Source organism: Mustela nivalis, assembly GCF_964662115.1.
Source record: "Mustela nivalis genome assembly, chromosome: 3".
Lineage (NCBI taxonomy): Eukaryota > Metazoa > Chordata > Mammalia > Carnivora > Mustelidae > Mustela > Mustela nivalis.
The window spans coordinates 118,873,054-118,888,708 of NC_139022.1; the positions used below are offsets into that span (position 1 = coordinate 118,873,054).

Here is a 15,655-nt window from a genome sequence, read left to right on the forward strand (position 1 = left end):
TGGAACATAATCTTACCGGAAAAGGAAAAATGTTGTCAGCCCTGTTCAAGCTATCTTCCATCCAGGATTTAGGAGCAAAGGCAGAGCTGGGGCGAGCGTACTTCTGCAGCTGAATATGATTGCTTGCAAAATTTTTCTTCAGAGGCGAGATAGAATTCAGGGGCGTTATTCCTCCATTCAGCCCTCTGCGGTGATCTCGGCCTTGGGAACCTCCCCAGCCCCCATATCCACCACCTCCCGGGCTCCACGAAGAAGATGGTGTAGGAGAGGGACTCTGGTAGCTGCTCCATGGAGAGGGGGGTTTGTTAAGATTATTTGCCAAATGAGGCAGCTGGTTAAAAGCAGCATTTCTATGTGTGAAAGGTGGGGGATGGGGACTGGCAGGAGACCTCCTCTGCTGCTGATGCTGGCTGTGATGATGCTGGAAATGAGGGTGATGAGGGTGGTGCTGTGAGAGAGGCCCGATCTGAGGGGAGAAGCTGCCTCCAAAGCCAGGGCTGACATGATGGGGAAAATTTTGAAACAACAGAGCACCGTTATTAGCCGAAGCAGCCGGGACCCCTCCCTGGTGAAAGAAACTTGCATCTTCATTGATGATTGTAGAGGAAGAAGGTGCTATCGCTGCTGACCAGTTACTGAAACCAGTAAGAGACGAAGCACTAGACGTCAAGGGTTGGGTCGAAGTACCTAGCCCCGTGGCTTCTTGATAATCAAACCCTGTCAACACTGGTGACTCGATTCTTATTTTCTCCTTGCCATTGCCATTTTCTGAAGAATTGTCCCCTTGATTTTCTTCTGATTTTGCCTTCTCAGGTTCAGGCAGTATTCCAGCTTCCTGACCTGGACTGGGTGAGAGCTGCTGCTTTTCTAAAGGGTCTTGCTGTTCCTGTTGCTGACTTTTTGCTTTTTCCGACCCCAAGATCTCATCCTGAATGTTATGGGTAGCGGGAGCAGGAAAGAGCCAAGCTGACCCGGCACTGCTGCCATTGGCAGCTGTGTTATTATTTATAAAAGCAGCAGGGCTGGGGGTGGCATTTTGGTGATGGTGTGGAGGCTGCAGATGTGGATGGAATCTGACTGGAAAAGCAGATTTATTCCCAGTATTGCTTTGCACTAGCACTCCAAACCCGTAATCCCCCATTTATTATTTTTAGGATCAGATTCTTACGATAAAAAATGACAACCTAATGTCTCACGTCTTTGTAGCCTCTACCCAAAATTTAAGTTGTTTGTTTGAAATGTCTTATTTATAGCTAGCTCAAAGATCGCAGCTTATCACTTGAAATAGTTCTGATTTGGAATTCTGGTCTCTGAAAGAAAAAAAAAAAAACTAAAAAAAAATCTCTTAAAACATTGACATAAATCCAACTGGGCTTATTTCTAGGAGGGAATAAAAACGAAGAGGGTAAAAATCAAGTCTTTGGTTAGTAAAATAGGCGCTTTCTTTTTCCAAAGGAAAATGTACATGAATGACAAAAACACAGCTTCTCAAGCATCTATGGATGTAGAAGAATAAGCATTGCGCGGAGTAAAAATATATATATATATATAATTTAACAATCACATATGATCTTCCTCAGCAGTTTAGATTCACTCACATAAAAATTAGAATAGGGCTAAGAGGAGAATACGTTCTTTTCTTGGCAGCTTGGTTAAAAAAAATCAGGAATAATTTAAGAACATTATATATTATATATTTATATATATAGATTATATTAGGTTATCTGGGGTGGGAGGTGAATTCCTGGTTGCGGGAGAGGAAATCAGCATTGACTAATGGAAAGATGATTGCAGGGAGGTTTCTGCTGTTCCTGGTCCTGTTTCTGCTCTTTCACGGGGTGCAGTTTTGGCCTCTGGGGCTGTTCCTGAGGCTTTGGGTGCAGATCTTGCTGAGGTCGCTGTTCTTGGGCTCCCCCCGGCCTCCTCTCCCCCATGAAATGGGTTGAAAACACCCGTTTCTCCCTCTTGAGGGGATCGCGATCAGGAAGGATTAGCGAGACTCGAGGAGGGTGAGCTGGCGGCCCGGGGGTGCAGGGACCAACGGGGCGACCTGGAAGGTCCTGCGGTTTCGGCCTCTTCCCCTCTCTGCGGCTCCGGGGTTTTTTTCCCTCATGGGACCCAGGGGCGGTTTGTTCAGTTCTCTCAGTTCGATTCTCCGCAGGGGGGAAAAAAAGAGGAAAAAAAGGGAAAACCCACTAGTGTAGTTATTCTAAAAGAGAAGGGCCTCCCCCCTTTGTGCTCTCTCTCTTTTTTCCCCCAGATTTTAGAAAAATCTATAATTTAGAAGGCTTTTGTTTCTCCTCACGGTTGCTGGGCCGTCGTCGTCGCCGCCGCCGCCGTCGCTTTACCCCAGTCCCGCAGTCCCCGGGGTCGTTGTTGCGGACTCCGCCTGGCTCTGCTGCTTCTCTCCTTCTTCCTCCTCTTCCTCCTCTGCTGTCGCCGATGCCGCCGCCGCCGCCGCCGCCGCCACCGCCTCCCGGTGCCCGGGTCCCGCAGCCGCGGCTGAGTCCTTCTCCTCAGGACCGAGCCGAGTGAAATGACAACCAGCTGGAAAGACCGAGAGACACTTCCGGTTCGAAGAGGGAGGGGTGGGGTACCGAGGGCACTCCGCCCACCTGTCGAAATACCAATCAGCTGTTAGAATTTAGAGGAGGCCACGCCCCCGGCTCTGGTCCCCTCCTAGGAAGGTCGAAAGCATACCTCGAGAGACGCCTCTTCCGTCTGAGCCTCGCCCAGTGAGGCCTGGAGCCTGGAACCCGCTCCCCTACCCAGAGAGAACGCAGCAGGTTGCCATCTTTAGTGTGGGCAAAGGTCTCCTTCGCTGTTTCTCTCCCCTCACCACGCTTTGCAGGAGTTGCATATAGGGATGCACGGAAGAGAACGGATCCCTCTAGCACTAAGAAAAAGAGTCAGAGTCTTGGGGATCCAAGGGACGACGCGGATGACCGGGAGATCTGCCCACAGTAAAGGTGGGTCCCCAGGCGTCACGTGCTTTGGCCCGAGCTCCGCCCCAGAGGGATCTGGAAGGGGAGGCGGGTCTCCCCCGGCCGCTGGGCCGTGCCTAGAACTGCGTATGTCCTTATCCTGCCTGTAGCCTTCACGCGGGACTCTCCCTTCACCTTCCACTCCCCCACCCCCACTCCCCAGCTTGGCTTAGTTACCCGTCTGGTGCAGTTTCTCAGGCACAAAGATACAGTTGCTGTAAGCGTACGTAGTTGAGCCCTCTTCTCCATCCTATTCTAGTCTGCCGAACAGGCTGTACTAGAGGGACATTTCCAACACGAAAATCGTGGTCCTCACCTGTTCAGATCGCTTTCCATGAAAAAGGCCAAACTCGTTAGTCTGGTATTCAAGGCCTTTCCGCTCTGTGGACAGTGCACCTTAACGCCTCATCTCCAAACAAGTGCCCCACATCAACCTGCTCCAAACATACCAAGCTGCTATCGGTGCCTTTTAACATGTCCTTTCCTTCTTCTCCACTTGGTAGACTCCTGTTTCATTTTAGCAATCCGTTCGAAAGCTACCAGCTCTGCCTTCTGAATTCTCTCCTGCGAGCATACATGGCTCGTAAGTCCTGTGTATGTCTCTCATGCTCATTTATCACACTGTCGTTATGGCCGCTTATGTCTGCCATACCTGGGCTCCACGATGGGCTCATTGAGGAGAGGATCTTGTGGATTGAAAGCATTGCTGAATGAATGCTGGAAAAAACGAGTCAACAAACCATCTACGGTGAATGACAGTCCCTTTTCCAAGTTTATGAATTATTTCATTTCTTCTGCTGTTTGATTTGGAGTTCACCTCTCTCAAACTTTCATCCTTCAGGGTTTTCATTAGCTGCTCTGTGCATTCCCACTTACCACGACCATCAAGGACTAGGGTAATGCCTTGCTCTCAGCATATGCTCTAAAGACTTTGAATAAGTGTTTTCCTTTAGTAGGAAATGAGAAGTGAAAAATGAAGAGAAGGAATCACAATAGAGCCAGAAAAGTAGGAAAACAAAGAAAGATCAAAGACTTTTAAAAAGAATCTTATGAACAAAGGTGGCTTCCATTTCATTTCTATGGCCCTCCATGATTGGCCCTAGTTTCTGCTGCCTCAGTTTCTCAATCTGCCAACACTTCCATGTAGAATACCTGTTTAGAGCCTTAAGAAGTGATTTTTACTGTCCTTCCTTATATCATGACCATGAGTCTTCCTTCTACAACTCTACTCCGAGTTCTTTGAGCATAGGGACTGGGTCTTACTCTGCTGTCTATTCCCCACAACTGGACATACCTCGAGACTTGCTGGTTCGGTTAGGTGTCATTTCCTCCAGAATGATTTCCCTCACCACCCCTCTCTCTAAAATCTTGCAGATTCCTCTCTTTAAATTACTGCTAATTGTCAGTGGGCTGGTTTCCAAAGGGCAGAGGTTTTTATCTGACTGAACTTTGTATCCCTAGTGGCCGGCATAGTGTCTGGCACAAAGCGGACTCAGAAAATCATTGAGTGAATGAATGAATGAAAGCTCAATATCCAGTAGATGGGTCAGTCCTTTGCAGCTACCAGTTCTCAGTGGCTAAAATGGCAGCCAGGACTTGAAAGAAAAAGGACTATCTTTGGAACCCAACATTGTAATTTGAATCCTACCTCTGCTACTTCCTACTTGTACTGCCCTGGGCTTTACCTCAACCAGGCCCTAGTTCCTCATGGGAAAAATGTGAATGATATTTCCTCTCTCACCAAGTTGCTGAGTGACATGAGCTATATGTGAAGTGCTGGGCCGAGGTTTTAAAAAAAAAAAAAAATTAGTTCCTTAACACATGAAGTATAGAGAACTTTTACTTCACAGGTGTCTTTTGTCTAGAAGCAGCTGTGGTGCATGACTGAATCCATGAAACTTGTGTTGATTTGTAGACAAGGAGGCACACCCGAGCCACAGTCAGCATGCTACTAGGTCAGCCTGATCTTTTAAAAAATCAAACGGGAGCAGTAGGTTTGGGCTGGACTGAAACTAAGATGATCACCATAGACGTCAGGCTCCTGGTTAGGAGCATGGGAGAGGGAAAGGGGAAACAATTCTCTTGGGTCAACTGTCTGCTCAGAAACCCAGGATACCCAACTCAGGGCTGCCCTCCTTAAAAATATTCTGGCCTCAGAAACTGGCCGAGGTAACCATGACAACAATTCAGCAGCTCCATTTAGGATCTCCAAAGGGATCTGCAGTTGCAGATAAGTGCTGGCTGGAACACTCTGCTGGCAAAAGAGAGCTCCTCCAAGAAGCATGTTCACTAAGACCTTTAAGAGAAAACAAGCTCTGTCCAAACATTAAGTTGCTACCAGATAAAAACAACAGCTAAAAACAAAACAAAACAAAACTTCCCTCCCTGTCCAGCAAAAGGTTGACACACCTTCATGACACACATTCACCTAGTGAATGCATGTACCCTGTTGGACACTGCCCAGCCCCCTCTGGGGTTTGAAGTCCACCACACCCCCAAACCCAAGTCTCCTAGGAAACATGGTCCTAATATCTCCTTCACCAGCCTCTTTTTAAAGTCTGGGAGATGATATGAATCTCCCCTTATAATCACACAAGATGAACTCTGCCCCTTTCCAATTCTGAGGTCCTTTACCTCTGTCCTTGAAGCATCTGTCAGCCTTCTCCCAAGAGCACACACTCAGCTCCCCAGGGGCCTGCCTGGTGACTTTAGTAACCAGGGTTGCCACCCCAGGCCGCTCATGTTGTGCACTGTACAACTCCATAGGGCACCTTAGACTATTATGTGAATGCCACCCCCTAGAGTTGTACAATGTGGCAGCCCTGCTTCAGTTCATCGGAGTGAAACAAAGGCACCTTATGGAAATATGACACCTGTACAAGAAAGCAACTAGATACTAGCATAAATTACATGAGTACATGCTCATTGCATGCAGAAATATTTAAAACAGTTCATCCATTTTTATTTTAGAGTTGTTGGCCCAGGAGCTTTCTGTGATGGAATTGAAGGACACACTGTCCTTGGTGGTGTTGAGTAGTAAGCTGTAGCAAGAAGACAAGTCTGGGCAGGTCCATGGTCCTGTCCCCTAAGAGATTAATACCCAGCAGTTACTCTGCTTAGCTTTGTTAATAAGCCTTCTCATGTAGTAGTGGACTATATATTTTACTGAAATTAAAAAAAAAATAACAATAATATTTAAAGGCTGGTCCTATGAAGGTAGAGGAAGAGAATAGAGTGGAATTACCTTCAGAATATCTTCTTTTCCAAAAGTATCTGGATGCTCACTCCCAAAAGGCAAGCTGGACAGAAACAAAGCCAAGTCCTGAAAGCAGGTTTTATTAAACCCCACCTCTGGTCTTCACCCTGTTTTATTATTGAAAAGTGTGCACATTTACTTAGAAAACACCACTGTGTTTTGTGTTTTCTTTTACAGTTAATTGCTGGGTTATATTTTCCCTTCTTGTTTGTTGTTTTATAATCTGCACAAACCCTCTGCATTTTAAACACTGTTTTCCTCCTGCTTTCCCATTTAAGGTATTATCATTCACGTAGAGTCCATAGTTAACAAGCCATTTTGGTGGGGGTGGTGAAACCAGTTCCTCCAATGCATTGTTACTGAATAAATGGCTTGGAAAGGTCCAAGACACAGACATGCTTCACTTGAAATTGCCTTATCCTGGCAAAGATTTAGGTGAGCAGGAACAGGGGGTTGACCTTCCAGACTGTGACATGCATCACATGGGATGACTTGGATTCTTTCGTGGCCTCAGCCACCTATGTGGATGGGCTGCTGACCTAGATTACCCCTTGCTGTTTTGATTGGACACACTTCGCTTCCCTGAACCCACCCCCAGCCAGCCGTGCTGTTGAACAGCTGCCATCTCACACCCTGTGGATAGGCTAGAGGATTTTCACCTGTGATACTGGAAAAAGGAATAGCTTTTCAGAGTTTGCAGGAAAGCTTCAGGGGGCAGAGCTCAGAGAGCTAGGAGACAGAGACCAAAATTCTAGCCCCAACAGAGACATAAACTCTTAGAGACTAGTTCAATTTGTCTGATGATTTCCTTTCAGCCAGAGTTTTTACTACCTAAACAATTTCACTTTGAAACCCATAAGCAATAAACGTTCAAAGGAAGGCATCTATTTAAGAAAATTACTAAAAATGCTCCTCTTCTTTTATGTCCAAATTTCCTGGTCCCCAATTCTTGGAGTATATATATTCCAAAAGAACAGTTGTAAGAGTTGATTCATAAGTATCCAACCGCACACTTCAGTGTGCATCCGTCCCCATAGGAGCCCATCAAATGCACATATCCAGACCTTCCCCGCCCCCAAGATATTCTGATTAAGTTTTCTCATACGTTTTTTTTTTTTTGAAGATTATTTATTTGACAAAGAGAGAGAGAGAGCAGGAGAGCACAAGCAGGGGGAGAAGGAGAGGAAAGAACAGGCTCCTGGCTGAGAAGGGAGCCCAACATGCGGCTTGATCCCAGGACCCCAGGATCATGATCTGACCTGAAGGCAGATGCTTAACCAACTGAGTCACCTAGGCTCCCCTCTCATAAAATTCTAAACTTCAAGAGAGTCTCTCAAAATAATATAATAGCATAGAAAAACCAAAATGAGAATGGCTAAAATGAAAAGTTCCTTTCTTACATAAAAAGGGTTTGGGAGAGTCAATATAGGGCTTGTGGGGTGGTTTCAAGAAGTCACCAGAAGCCAGGTTCCTTCTCTCCCATTGCTTCCCTCCTCAAAATGGAACTTCTGCCTGTGATCCAAGATAGTTGGTCGAGCTCCAGCCATCATACGTGTGTTTTAGATTGAAAGAAGGAGAAAGATGAAGAAGGACACGACTCTTCTCTTAGAGGAAACTTTTCAGAAGACATACACATCCTTCCATTCTCCTCCCACTGGCAGGAATTTGGCCATATGGGTACAACATACTTCCCAAAAGAGGTTGGGAAGTATGGCCTTTATTTCATACTCATGTACATAGTTAAAAAGTGACATTCTATTACCAATGAAGAAAAGGGGAGATGGATACTGATGGGCGAGACACTTTGGCCTAGAGAAGTTTAGCGACTGACCTGAGTCTTATAGCCAAGTCAATGCCCTCATTTTGCAGTTAAAGAAACAGGTCCAGGGAGGGACCTTGTCTAAAATAATTCAGTTATTTTGCCCAGGTATCTTGACTCAGAACTCTTCCTCTACCCAGTGGTCCTCAAATTTTAACATGCTTCAGAATTACCTGGAGGACGAGTTAAAACAAACTAGAATTTCTGATTGAATACATATGGGGTAGAGCCAGAATCTGTTTTCCAACAAATTTTCAGATGCTAATGCCGCTGGTTTGATGAATATGCTTTGAGAACCTGTGATCCACAGAACATCCCCACCTGGGATTAAGAAGGGCCTTCAGTTGACTGTGGCCAACCTTAGTCCTCCTTCCCTTTTCTCTGGTTTACTCAATGGTGCCATGATTCATCGCAGTTGGCTAAGCCAAATGTAAGAGTCATCCTTAATTCCTCCTTTTCCTCCTCCATTCTCTTATATTTTGGTCCCCAGGTTTTCTTCATTTCTCTCTTCCTCCTCCTCTCCATCTCCTGCTTTGGTTCAAGTCTGGTCATTTCTTGCCTGGGTTTTTTTGCAGGTGCTATCTTCAGGCTTAATACCTGGCCTTGCTCACTGAAGCTTTCTAAATGGGGAGTCTACTTAACAATTACTCCATTGTTCAAACATCTTCAGTGGCTTCCTGGTATATTCAATTGGACTTTTTTTTTTTAAGATTTATTAATTTATTGAGAGGGGAGGGGCAGAGAGAGAGGGAGAGAGAAACTCAAGCAGACACGATGGTGGGCCCAACATGGGGCTTGATCTCAGGACCCTGAGGTCACTACCTGAGCCAAACCAAGAGTTAGACTCTTAACTTACTGTGGCACCCAGGAGCCCTTCAACTATATTTTTCAAACTTCAGTGATTTTCGTTCCAGCACCACAATTTTTGCCATACTGGGTATAATTCCTGCACTGTCACACATTTAATGTTTCTGTAAATTGGCTTAACTTCTAACAGAACTTAAAAGCTTGTTTAAGGTAACGTGATTTACCGCTTGAAATGAAAAACAGTTATCACTTACTATAACCAAGAAGTAATTATCATGTTTAAATATTGAAAACAAAACAATGGTATGAATTTCCTCTAGCTCCTGTATGCCTTTCAAAGGCTCTGATGTTGAGGGCTTCTTCCTTTTTGCCAAAAAGGAAGACTAATAAGGTTAGGAAGGTTCTAAAGACTTACTAGCCCAATCTTGAAAGGTCTTATTTACATAATTAGAGGGACTGATAGAGAATGGAAAGGGAACTAAGTTTTTCTTTGAGCGATTAAAGAGTATGCACTGCCTTCTCTGGGTGCCACCTTCACCCATCTCGTGTACCCCACTGGAAAAGGACCTACTGTCTGAAAAACACTGCCAGAATCCTTAACATGTCATCCCATGCACCTGACAAACTGGATGACATTTCAGCATCATTTTGTGCAACTCTCCCAGAGCATTGTTTCAAGCATCCTGAAAAACTTGAGATTCCATGAACTTGCCATCAGTCATGAATACCATTTGCTACAAGTAATAGAAGGCAAGAGTAAGAATGACCTAGCCAATAAGAGGTTATTTTTCTTATACATCAAGGAGTCTCGAGGTGGGTGGCTGCTCATGTTGGCTGGTCAATAATGTCAGGACTCTGGGTTGGAATCTCTAGATGTTCTTGGCCTTCCCTTCAGCAACTTAAGATGTCTGCCACAGATCTGGTCATCACACTGTGGCTTTCAGAGGCAAAAAACCAAGGGCTTCAAAGAGTTCAGTTTCTTTCTAGTCACGAGCTTTCTTCGGATCAAGAGTAGCTTTTTCCCAAGGGCCCTTCAGCACACTTCCTGTTACATCTTTTGGGTCAGAACTGGGTCATGCCACATTCTAGACCAGACCTGGTTCCGCCTTCCTTGAGACTAAAGAACCCTCAACATGAAACATAACCCGGAATCAGGATTCTGTTAGCAAGGGTAAAGGGAGAGTCTTTAGAGAAGGCAAAGAGTGTGTCCTTTGCTCACCACACAACTTCCTTAGGCCTTTTCATACAGGTCTGTTTGCCAAGAACACCTACTTTGTTTACCATGGGGGCTCCTACTCAAGCACCCTTACTGGTCTTCTTTGACCTTCCAGCAAAGGCAGGTGGTCTTCTCCTAAGTTGGCAGAGACACTAAACCATATAACTGACTTTTACATAAATGACCATTTAGATCCCGCTCACTAGACCTGTTCTTCTGGGTCCGATACTCTTTTTTCTTTATATCCTCTGGGCCCTGCATTATGCCAGCACACAGTAGGCTTTTACTGAGTGCGTGTTGAATTAAGGTTGAATTAACCCATTTTCTTTCCCTTCACATATACAAGTCACAAGCAAATCCGAAGTGAGAAATGTTAGGTTGAATTTAACAATAAGCGTACTTTGGAAAATCTTACAAAGAATACTCTAGATCTTGCTGTTGGTCTTTTGTGTTCTATGAAAAATACAGCAATCTCCTATTAGTAACATCAAATTACTATCGGCATAACACTTCTACCACACTGCTGATCTTCTGGCAAATCAGTCACTGCAAATCTTGGAGAGTGGTTTATAAACTTAGTAAACCACTTCAGTCTTGTGTAAAACACATTATACACAGTAATAGCTTCATTTTGGTCGAGTCCGTTTAGGTACAGTTCCACGATTGCATTAAGCTGGTCTATATTGATATACCCTCAATGTTAAATAGCTTCCTAAGGAAGTAGACTGCCTTGAAGCCACTGGAGAGTGCAAGCATACACACACACACATGCATACACGTAAAGTTATCACCACCCAAAACAACTGCAGGGGCTGTAATTATATAATATTGATGAACAGTATCATATACACTTGCAAGTGCCGGTTTCTAATGTAGCTGAGTTGATTCTCAATAATGGGTTTCTTGAAATGACCTGGCCCCCACAGAAGTACCTTCAGGTTCAACAGCCCATGTAAAATAAAATAAATGCATAAATAATGTAGCAAGGGAAATAGGTAGCATTATGGCCACACTTCTGGGCGGCTGTTATTTAAAAGCCTGGCAGCTTGGCAGTTAGAAACCACTATGTCCAGGGGTGTTGTAATTCACCATTTGCTTGGAGTCGAAATGAGGCAGAGGAGAGCTCCAGGCCCCTAGCTCATTTTTTATTTAGAGGCAATTTTTTTAATCCATTCGGCCATTTAAGTTCCAAAAATAGAAAAAGGAAAAAGAAATAAACATGCTTCAAATTTAGAAGTTTAGAGGCTGGTTTGGATCCCTCGTTACGCAAGGCCTGGGATGCATTTTCTAAGCAACGTTCTACAAACTTGTAAGTGCATGGTGAGAGTTTAAACATTTGTTTCGGTGTGTGTGTGTGTCTGTGTGTGTGTGTGCACGTGTGCATGTGTCTGTGTTTCTTTTGAATCCGTATGTGATGGTTTATGGAGCTGAGTTTTTCTAGTTTTCTAGTTCAGAGTTTTTTTTAGTCTTTTTTATATGCCCACGCACATGTTTTTTGCTGTGTTATTAAATTACCTATCTTACTTTTCACCCAATGTTATTTGTAAATGGACTGAATTTTTTAGAACTTAACTAAATAAGTTTACAAGGAAAATTTTATACCACTAATATGAGCAGAAAAATCAATGTCATGTCATAAACAGATGCTGCCATTTTTTTCCTAACACACACCGAAGTAAATACATACGCAAAACAAATGCCTAGTGATTCAGAGCTCCTCTGTGTGCCACCTGGAAGAGTTTCCAGGACTGTCAGTGGCCCCTTTAGGGAAATGCTCGCTTACTGGTTAAGAACACACATGTTCTAAATCAGGCAGGATTGGTTCAAATCCCATCTTTGCCATTTACCAGAGTGCCATTTGCCGTTTGCCAAGGGACTCATGAGCAGGTCTCTTTGTCTCTCTGAGCCTCAGTTTCTGCATCTGGAAAATGGGAATAAAAATTATTAAGCAGTTAGTTGAGAGGATACTATGAGGCAGTGCAGGTAAATGTCTTGGCACAGCACCTAAACAATAGCAGATGTCCAAGAAATGTCAGCTATGATTATTATTAATTTGTGACTGAGGAGATGTGGGTGATTACAGAGCACCAACCACCAACAAATTCAGTTCAGAACAAACAAAATAGATTAAGTGTCTACCATGTGACAGGCTTCATGGTAGGCCCTGCAGGCATGGAGATAATTCTCGAAGGGATAGCCATAATGAGCTAATGACAGCAGTGTATGGGAAATGCAGCGAGAGGAAGGTGCTCACGTTATTATGGCAGGCCAGAGGAGAACATGAGGAAAGCCAGCATCACGAAAGCAAAAGGTGCAAATCCATGCATCAGGCCTTTCCTGCGGGGTTACGGGAGCCTTCATCTGTACTGAAAGGTACCAAGTAAATTGGATTTCTGCTGGAGAACAGAAGATGCCTGACATCCAGACACATATACAGCAATGGAGACATATCATCATTTACTTATGGGCTTAAGTGACACTAATGAATTGGTGAGTATCATTGTCAAAGCCAAATAAGTGGTAAAGCAACATGTAAATGGAATTCTATCTAGTTTTCTTTCCTTCCGTCGAGGTCACAGGTAGGGGGTTCACAGATATTTTAGATTGGGCCTACAGGAAAATTTACTTTTTTTTCGAGTTGTTACTTGCTAACATGTAGAAATTATGCAATTTTATAAGAAAACCCAGATTTGTATCTTTTTTAAAAAAATGGAAGATGTGGCCATCTGGATTCCCACATATGGTGATTTGGGGCTGGAATTAAATAGTTGCTGATCTCATAAGATGGGGTGTTCATCATTGAGTTCACCATAGTCCCTACCCATCCAGCTGATGGTGCTGCCTTAGGAACCAGGCAAGTGGGGCCCTTCCTTTGGCTCCATGCCTTAGAGGCATTTCTCTGCCCCTTCTCCAAAGATGCCCTTCCCCAGGAGTTCAAGGAGCCAAGGGATGCCTGTGCTGCCTCTATTAGACAATACCGCTAGTGCCAAGGGACCCTGGAGATCTCTGCCCATGAGACCCTTGCCTGCTTCCAGAGCCTGTAGAGACCTCTTTCTCAGCTCTTCCCAACGTGACTAGCACTGCTAGGATACATACTCTGGGCCTTAAGGGTGGCCAAGAGAAAGCTGGGGTGTTCTCATGAGGAAGGAAGGGAATGAAGCTTGAATGTGCAGGCCAAGGTACCCATCCACTTGCTGTGTGAGCTGGAGTCCAGCAAAGGAGGAAAAGAAGACTGGATGGTATGATGCAGGGGAGCACCATGGGCCAGGGACTCTATTATCATCTTCAGGTAAGGAAGTCTGAGAGTCTGAGAAATCTAACTTTGAACTTGGCCTTCCAGGTCATTGTAAAGTTGTATCCATCCAAGTAGACTAGACCATACTTCAGTTTGTTAATTCTATTTATAACATAAGTATTTAGACATATGGGAGATGGATGTCCATTTACACTCTTTCCCTATGCCTGCAAATGTTAGCAAATCTTAGGAGTGGGTCAGTGGGTGGATTTCACTTCTTTCTCTTTGCTGTCTGATCCCCATTAGTACTTGAGTTTGTGGCTCCCACTAGATGTGAGCGTTGCGAGGGTGGCATTTCCACTCTGCCCCTAGCACAGTCCTCCCCATACCCAGTGAATTTTGAATGAATGACTAGGTAAGCTGAGAGCTTATAACTCAGGTTAGTCCTGCTGGAATTATTTTCTTCTGTCATGGATGTATACACATCCCAATTATATAAAATTTTCTCTTTAAATGCCATTAATTGGGGCACCTGCGTGGCTCAGTTGGTTAAGTGTGTGCCTTAGGCTCAGGTCATGATCTCAGAGTCCTGGGATGGAGCCCCACATTGCACTCCCTATTCAATGAGGAGCCTGCTTCTCCCTCTGCTGCTATCCCTGCTTGTGCACTCCCTCTCTCTGTCAAATAAATAAATAAAATCTTCAAAAAATAAAATAAAATGCCATTAATTGCTAGACTTCTTTTTTTTTTTTTTGCTGATTTCTATTTTTCTGATTCAAAATGAATTTTTGTATGTGGCAAAATAATCCAAAAGGTTTTAAAAGGCAAAAAGAACCTCACACGTTGCCCTAACTCCTCTAATGCCACCATTATTCACATTTTGATATCTTTATTTCCAGTCTTTTTTCATCCATTTCTTTTCATAGTGGAGACCCTACCCAGAGATTGATGACAGGAAGCTGCCACACTCCAACTATCTAAGCAGGTTTTCTGCTGCCATTTGTCATCCCTGCGATGCATTTTAAAAGATAAATTGCCTAAGAAACTTCTCGATTTCGTGGAGAAATATTGAAGTGAGGAGTGTTATGAACACTTTCCAGAGAGGTGAATGACACGGTTCGAAATTTGTGTGTGTGAGAGAGTTCATGATATACTGTACTTACCAATCGTTCATCATTTTTATCAACATCATGATCACCATCAAGGGTCAACTATTAACCATCTAATTGTTTACAACCTTTTCCTGTGAAGGTCTATATGAAAAATGCTGCATACACTTGGTCCATTCCCTTTGGAAGCTGACAAACTGCCATGAATACATGCTTGTGGTTCAGCCTTTAGTCCACACACATGTATCAGGTGATGCCCCAAAGCCAGGCACCATCGAGATCCTGAGACTCTCCAGTGCAACAGGGGAGAGATGACTAAATTCCAAACTGCAGTAAAGTGCTTGCTTCGGCAGCACATATACCAAACTGCAGTAAGCATGACAAGTCAGTAAATAAGGGTGCCGTGGGGACATGGTTAGAGAGGTTGCCTTACTCAGCCTGGGCTCCAGGGAGGGCTTCCAAGAAGAGGGGAAATTTGAGCACTGTCTGGAAAGATGAGCTAGGAGTTGGCAGGTGTGGAAAGGAATTGGGTGTCAGGTTGGGGCCCCTCAAGGGTGTGGCTGGTGAAGAGGAGAACACCTAACCCACATTCATTGATGACTGTGTACTCTGTATTAAAGGGCCATGCTGGGTACTCAAGCTAGAGATGGGTGGGCTAATGAATGAATACACAAACAGACCTTGGGTGATACCCCACCTAATGGAACATTTCAGATCTATATACCGATAATAAAGCCCAAGTCCAAGGTGTTCTAGAAATCCATAAGAAAAGTAATTTAAAATGTCCTCTATCATTTGGCAGCGTCTATCCAAAATTGCTTGGACCATGACCCAGGAATTCCAGTTCTTTGTTTCTGCTGTAGAGAAAAATAACTTGTTCAAATATAACTTGCTTATGTAAAAGGGCAGCACTAGTTGTAAAAATGGAAAAAAATGGAATCCCCTGAAATATTTGTGCATAGATGAATGGTTGCCAAAACTATATGGAAAGTTAGAATGAGATAGATTTATATGTATCCAGTAAAGATTTCAAGACAGCCAAAGTGGGGGAGGAAATCAAGTAACCCACATAAAATATGATATCGTTTGTGTAAAAGGAGATTTTTACATGTTGTGGACACAAAAAATATCATGTCTTCTATAGTTACAGAGATATACCAGGTTTTATTAGTTCATAGGTACACATTTCATATAAGTACTCAGATAATCAATTAAATGCATTACCAGAG

The 15,655-nt window shown here is 44.0% G+C and overlaps 1 protein-coding gene across 4 annotated transcripts in view; it reads right to left on the reverse strand.

Annotated features, from left to right (window-relative positions):
- Positions 1 to 2,558, reverse strand: part of CPEB4 (cytoplasmic polyadenylation element binding protein 4) — a 63,415-nt gene extending 60,857 nt beyond the window's left edge. For all 4 annotated transcript variants that reach the window (XM_082726081.1, XM_082726080.1, XM_082726079.1 and 1 more), the window contains exon 1: positions 17 to 2,558. In XM_082726081.1, coding sequence (XP_082582207.1) covers positions 17 to 1,141 — 1,125 coding nt within the window. In that variant the 5' untranslated portion in view covers positions 1,142 to 2,558. The remainder of the gene's footprint in view (positions 1 to 16) is intronic.
- Between the last annotated feature and the right edge of the window lie 13,097 nt (positions 2,559 to 15,655).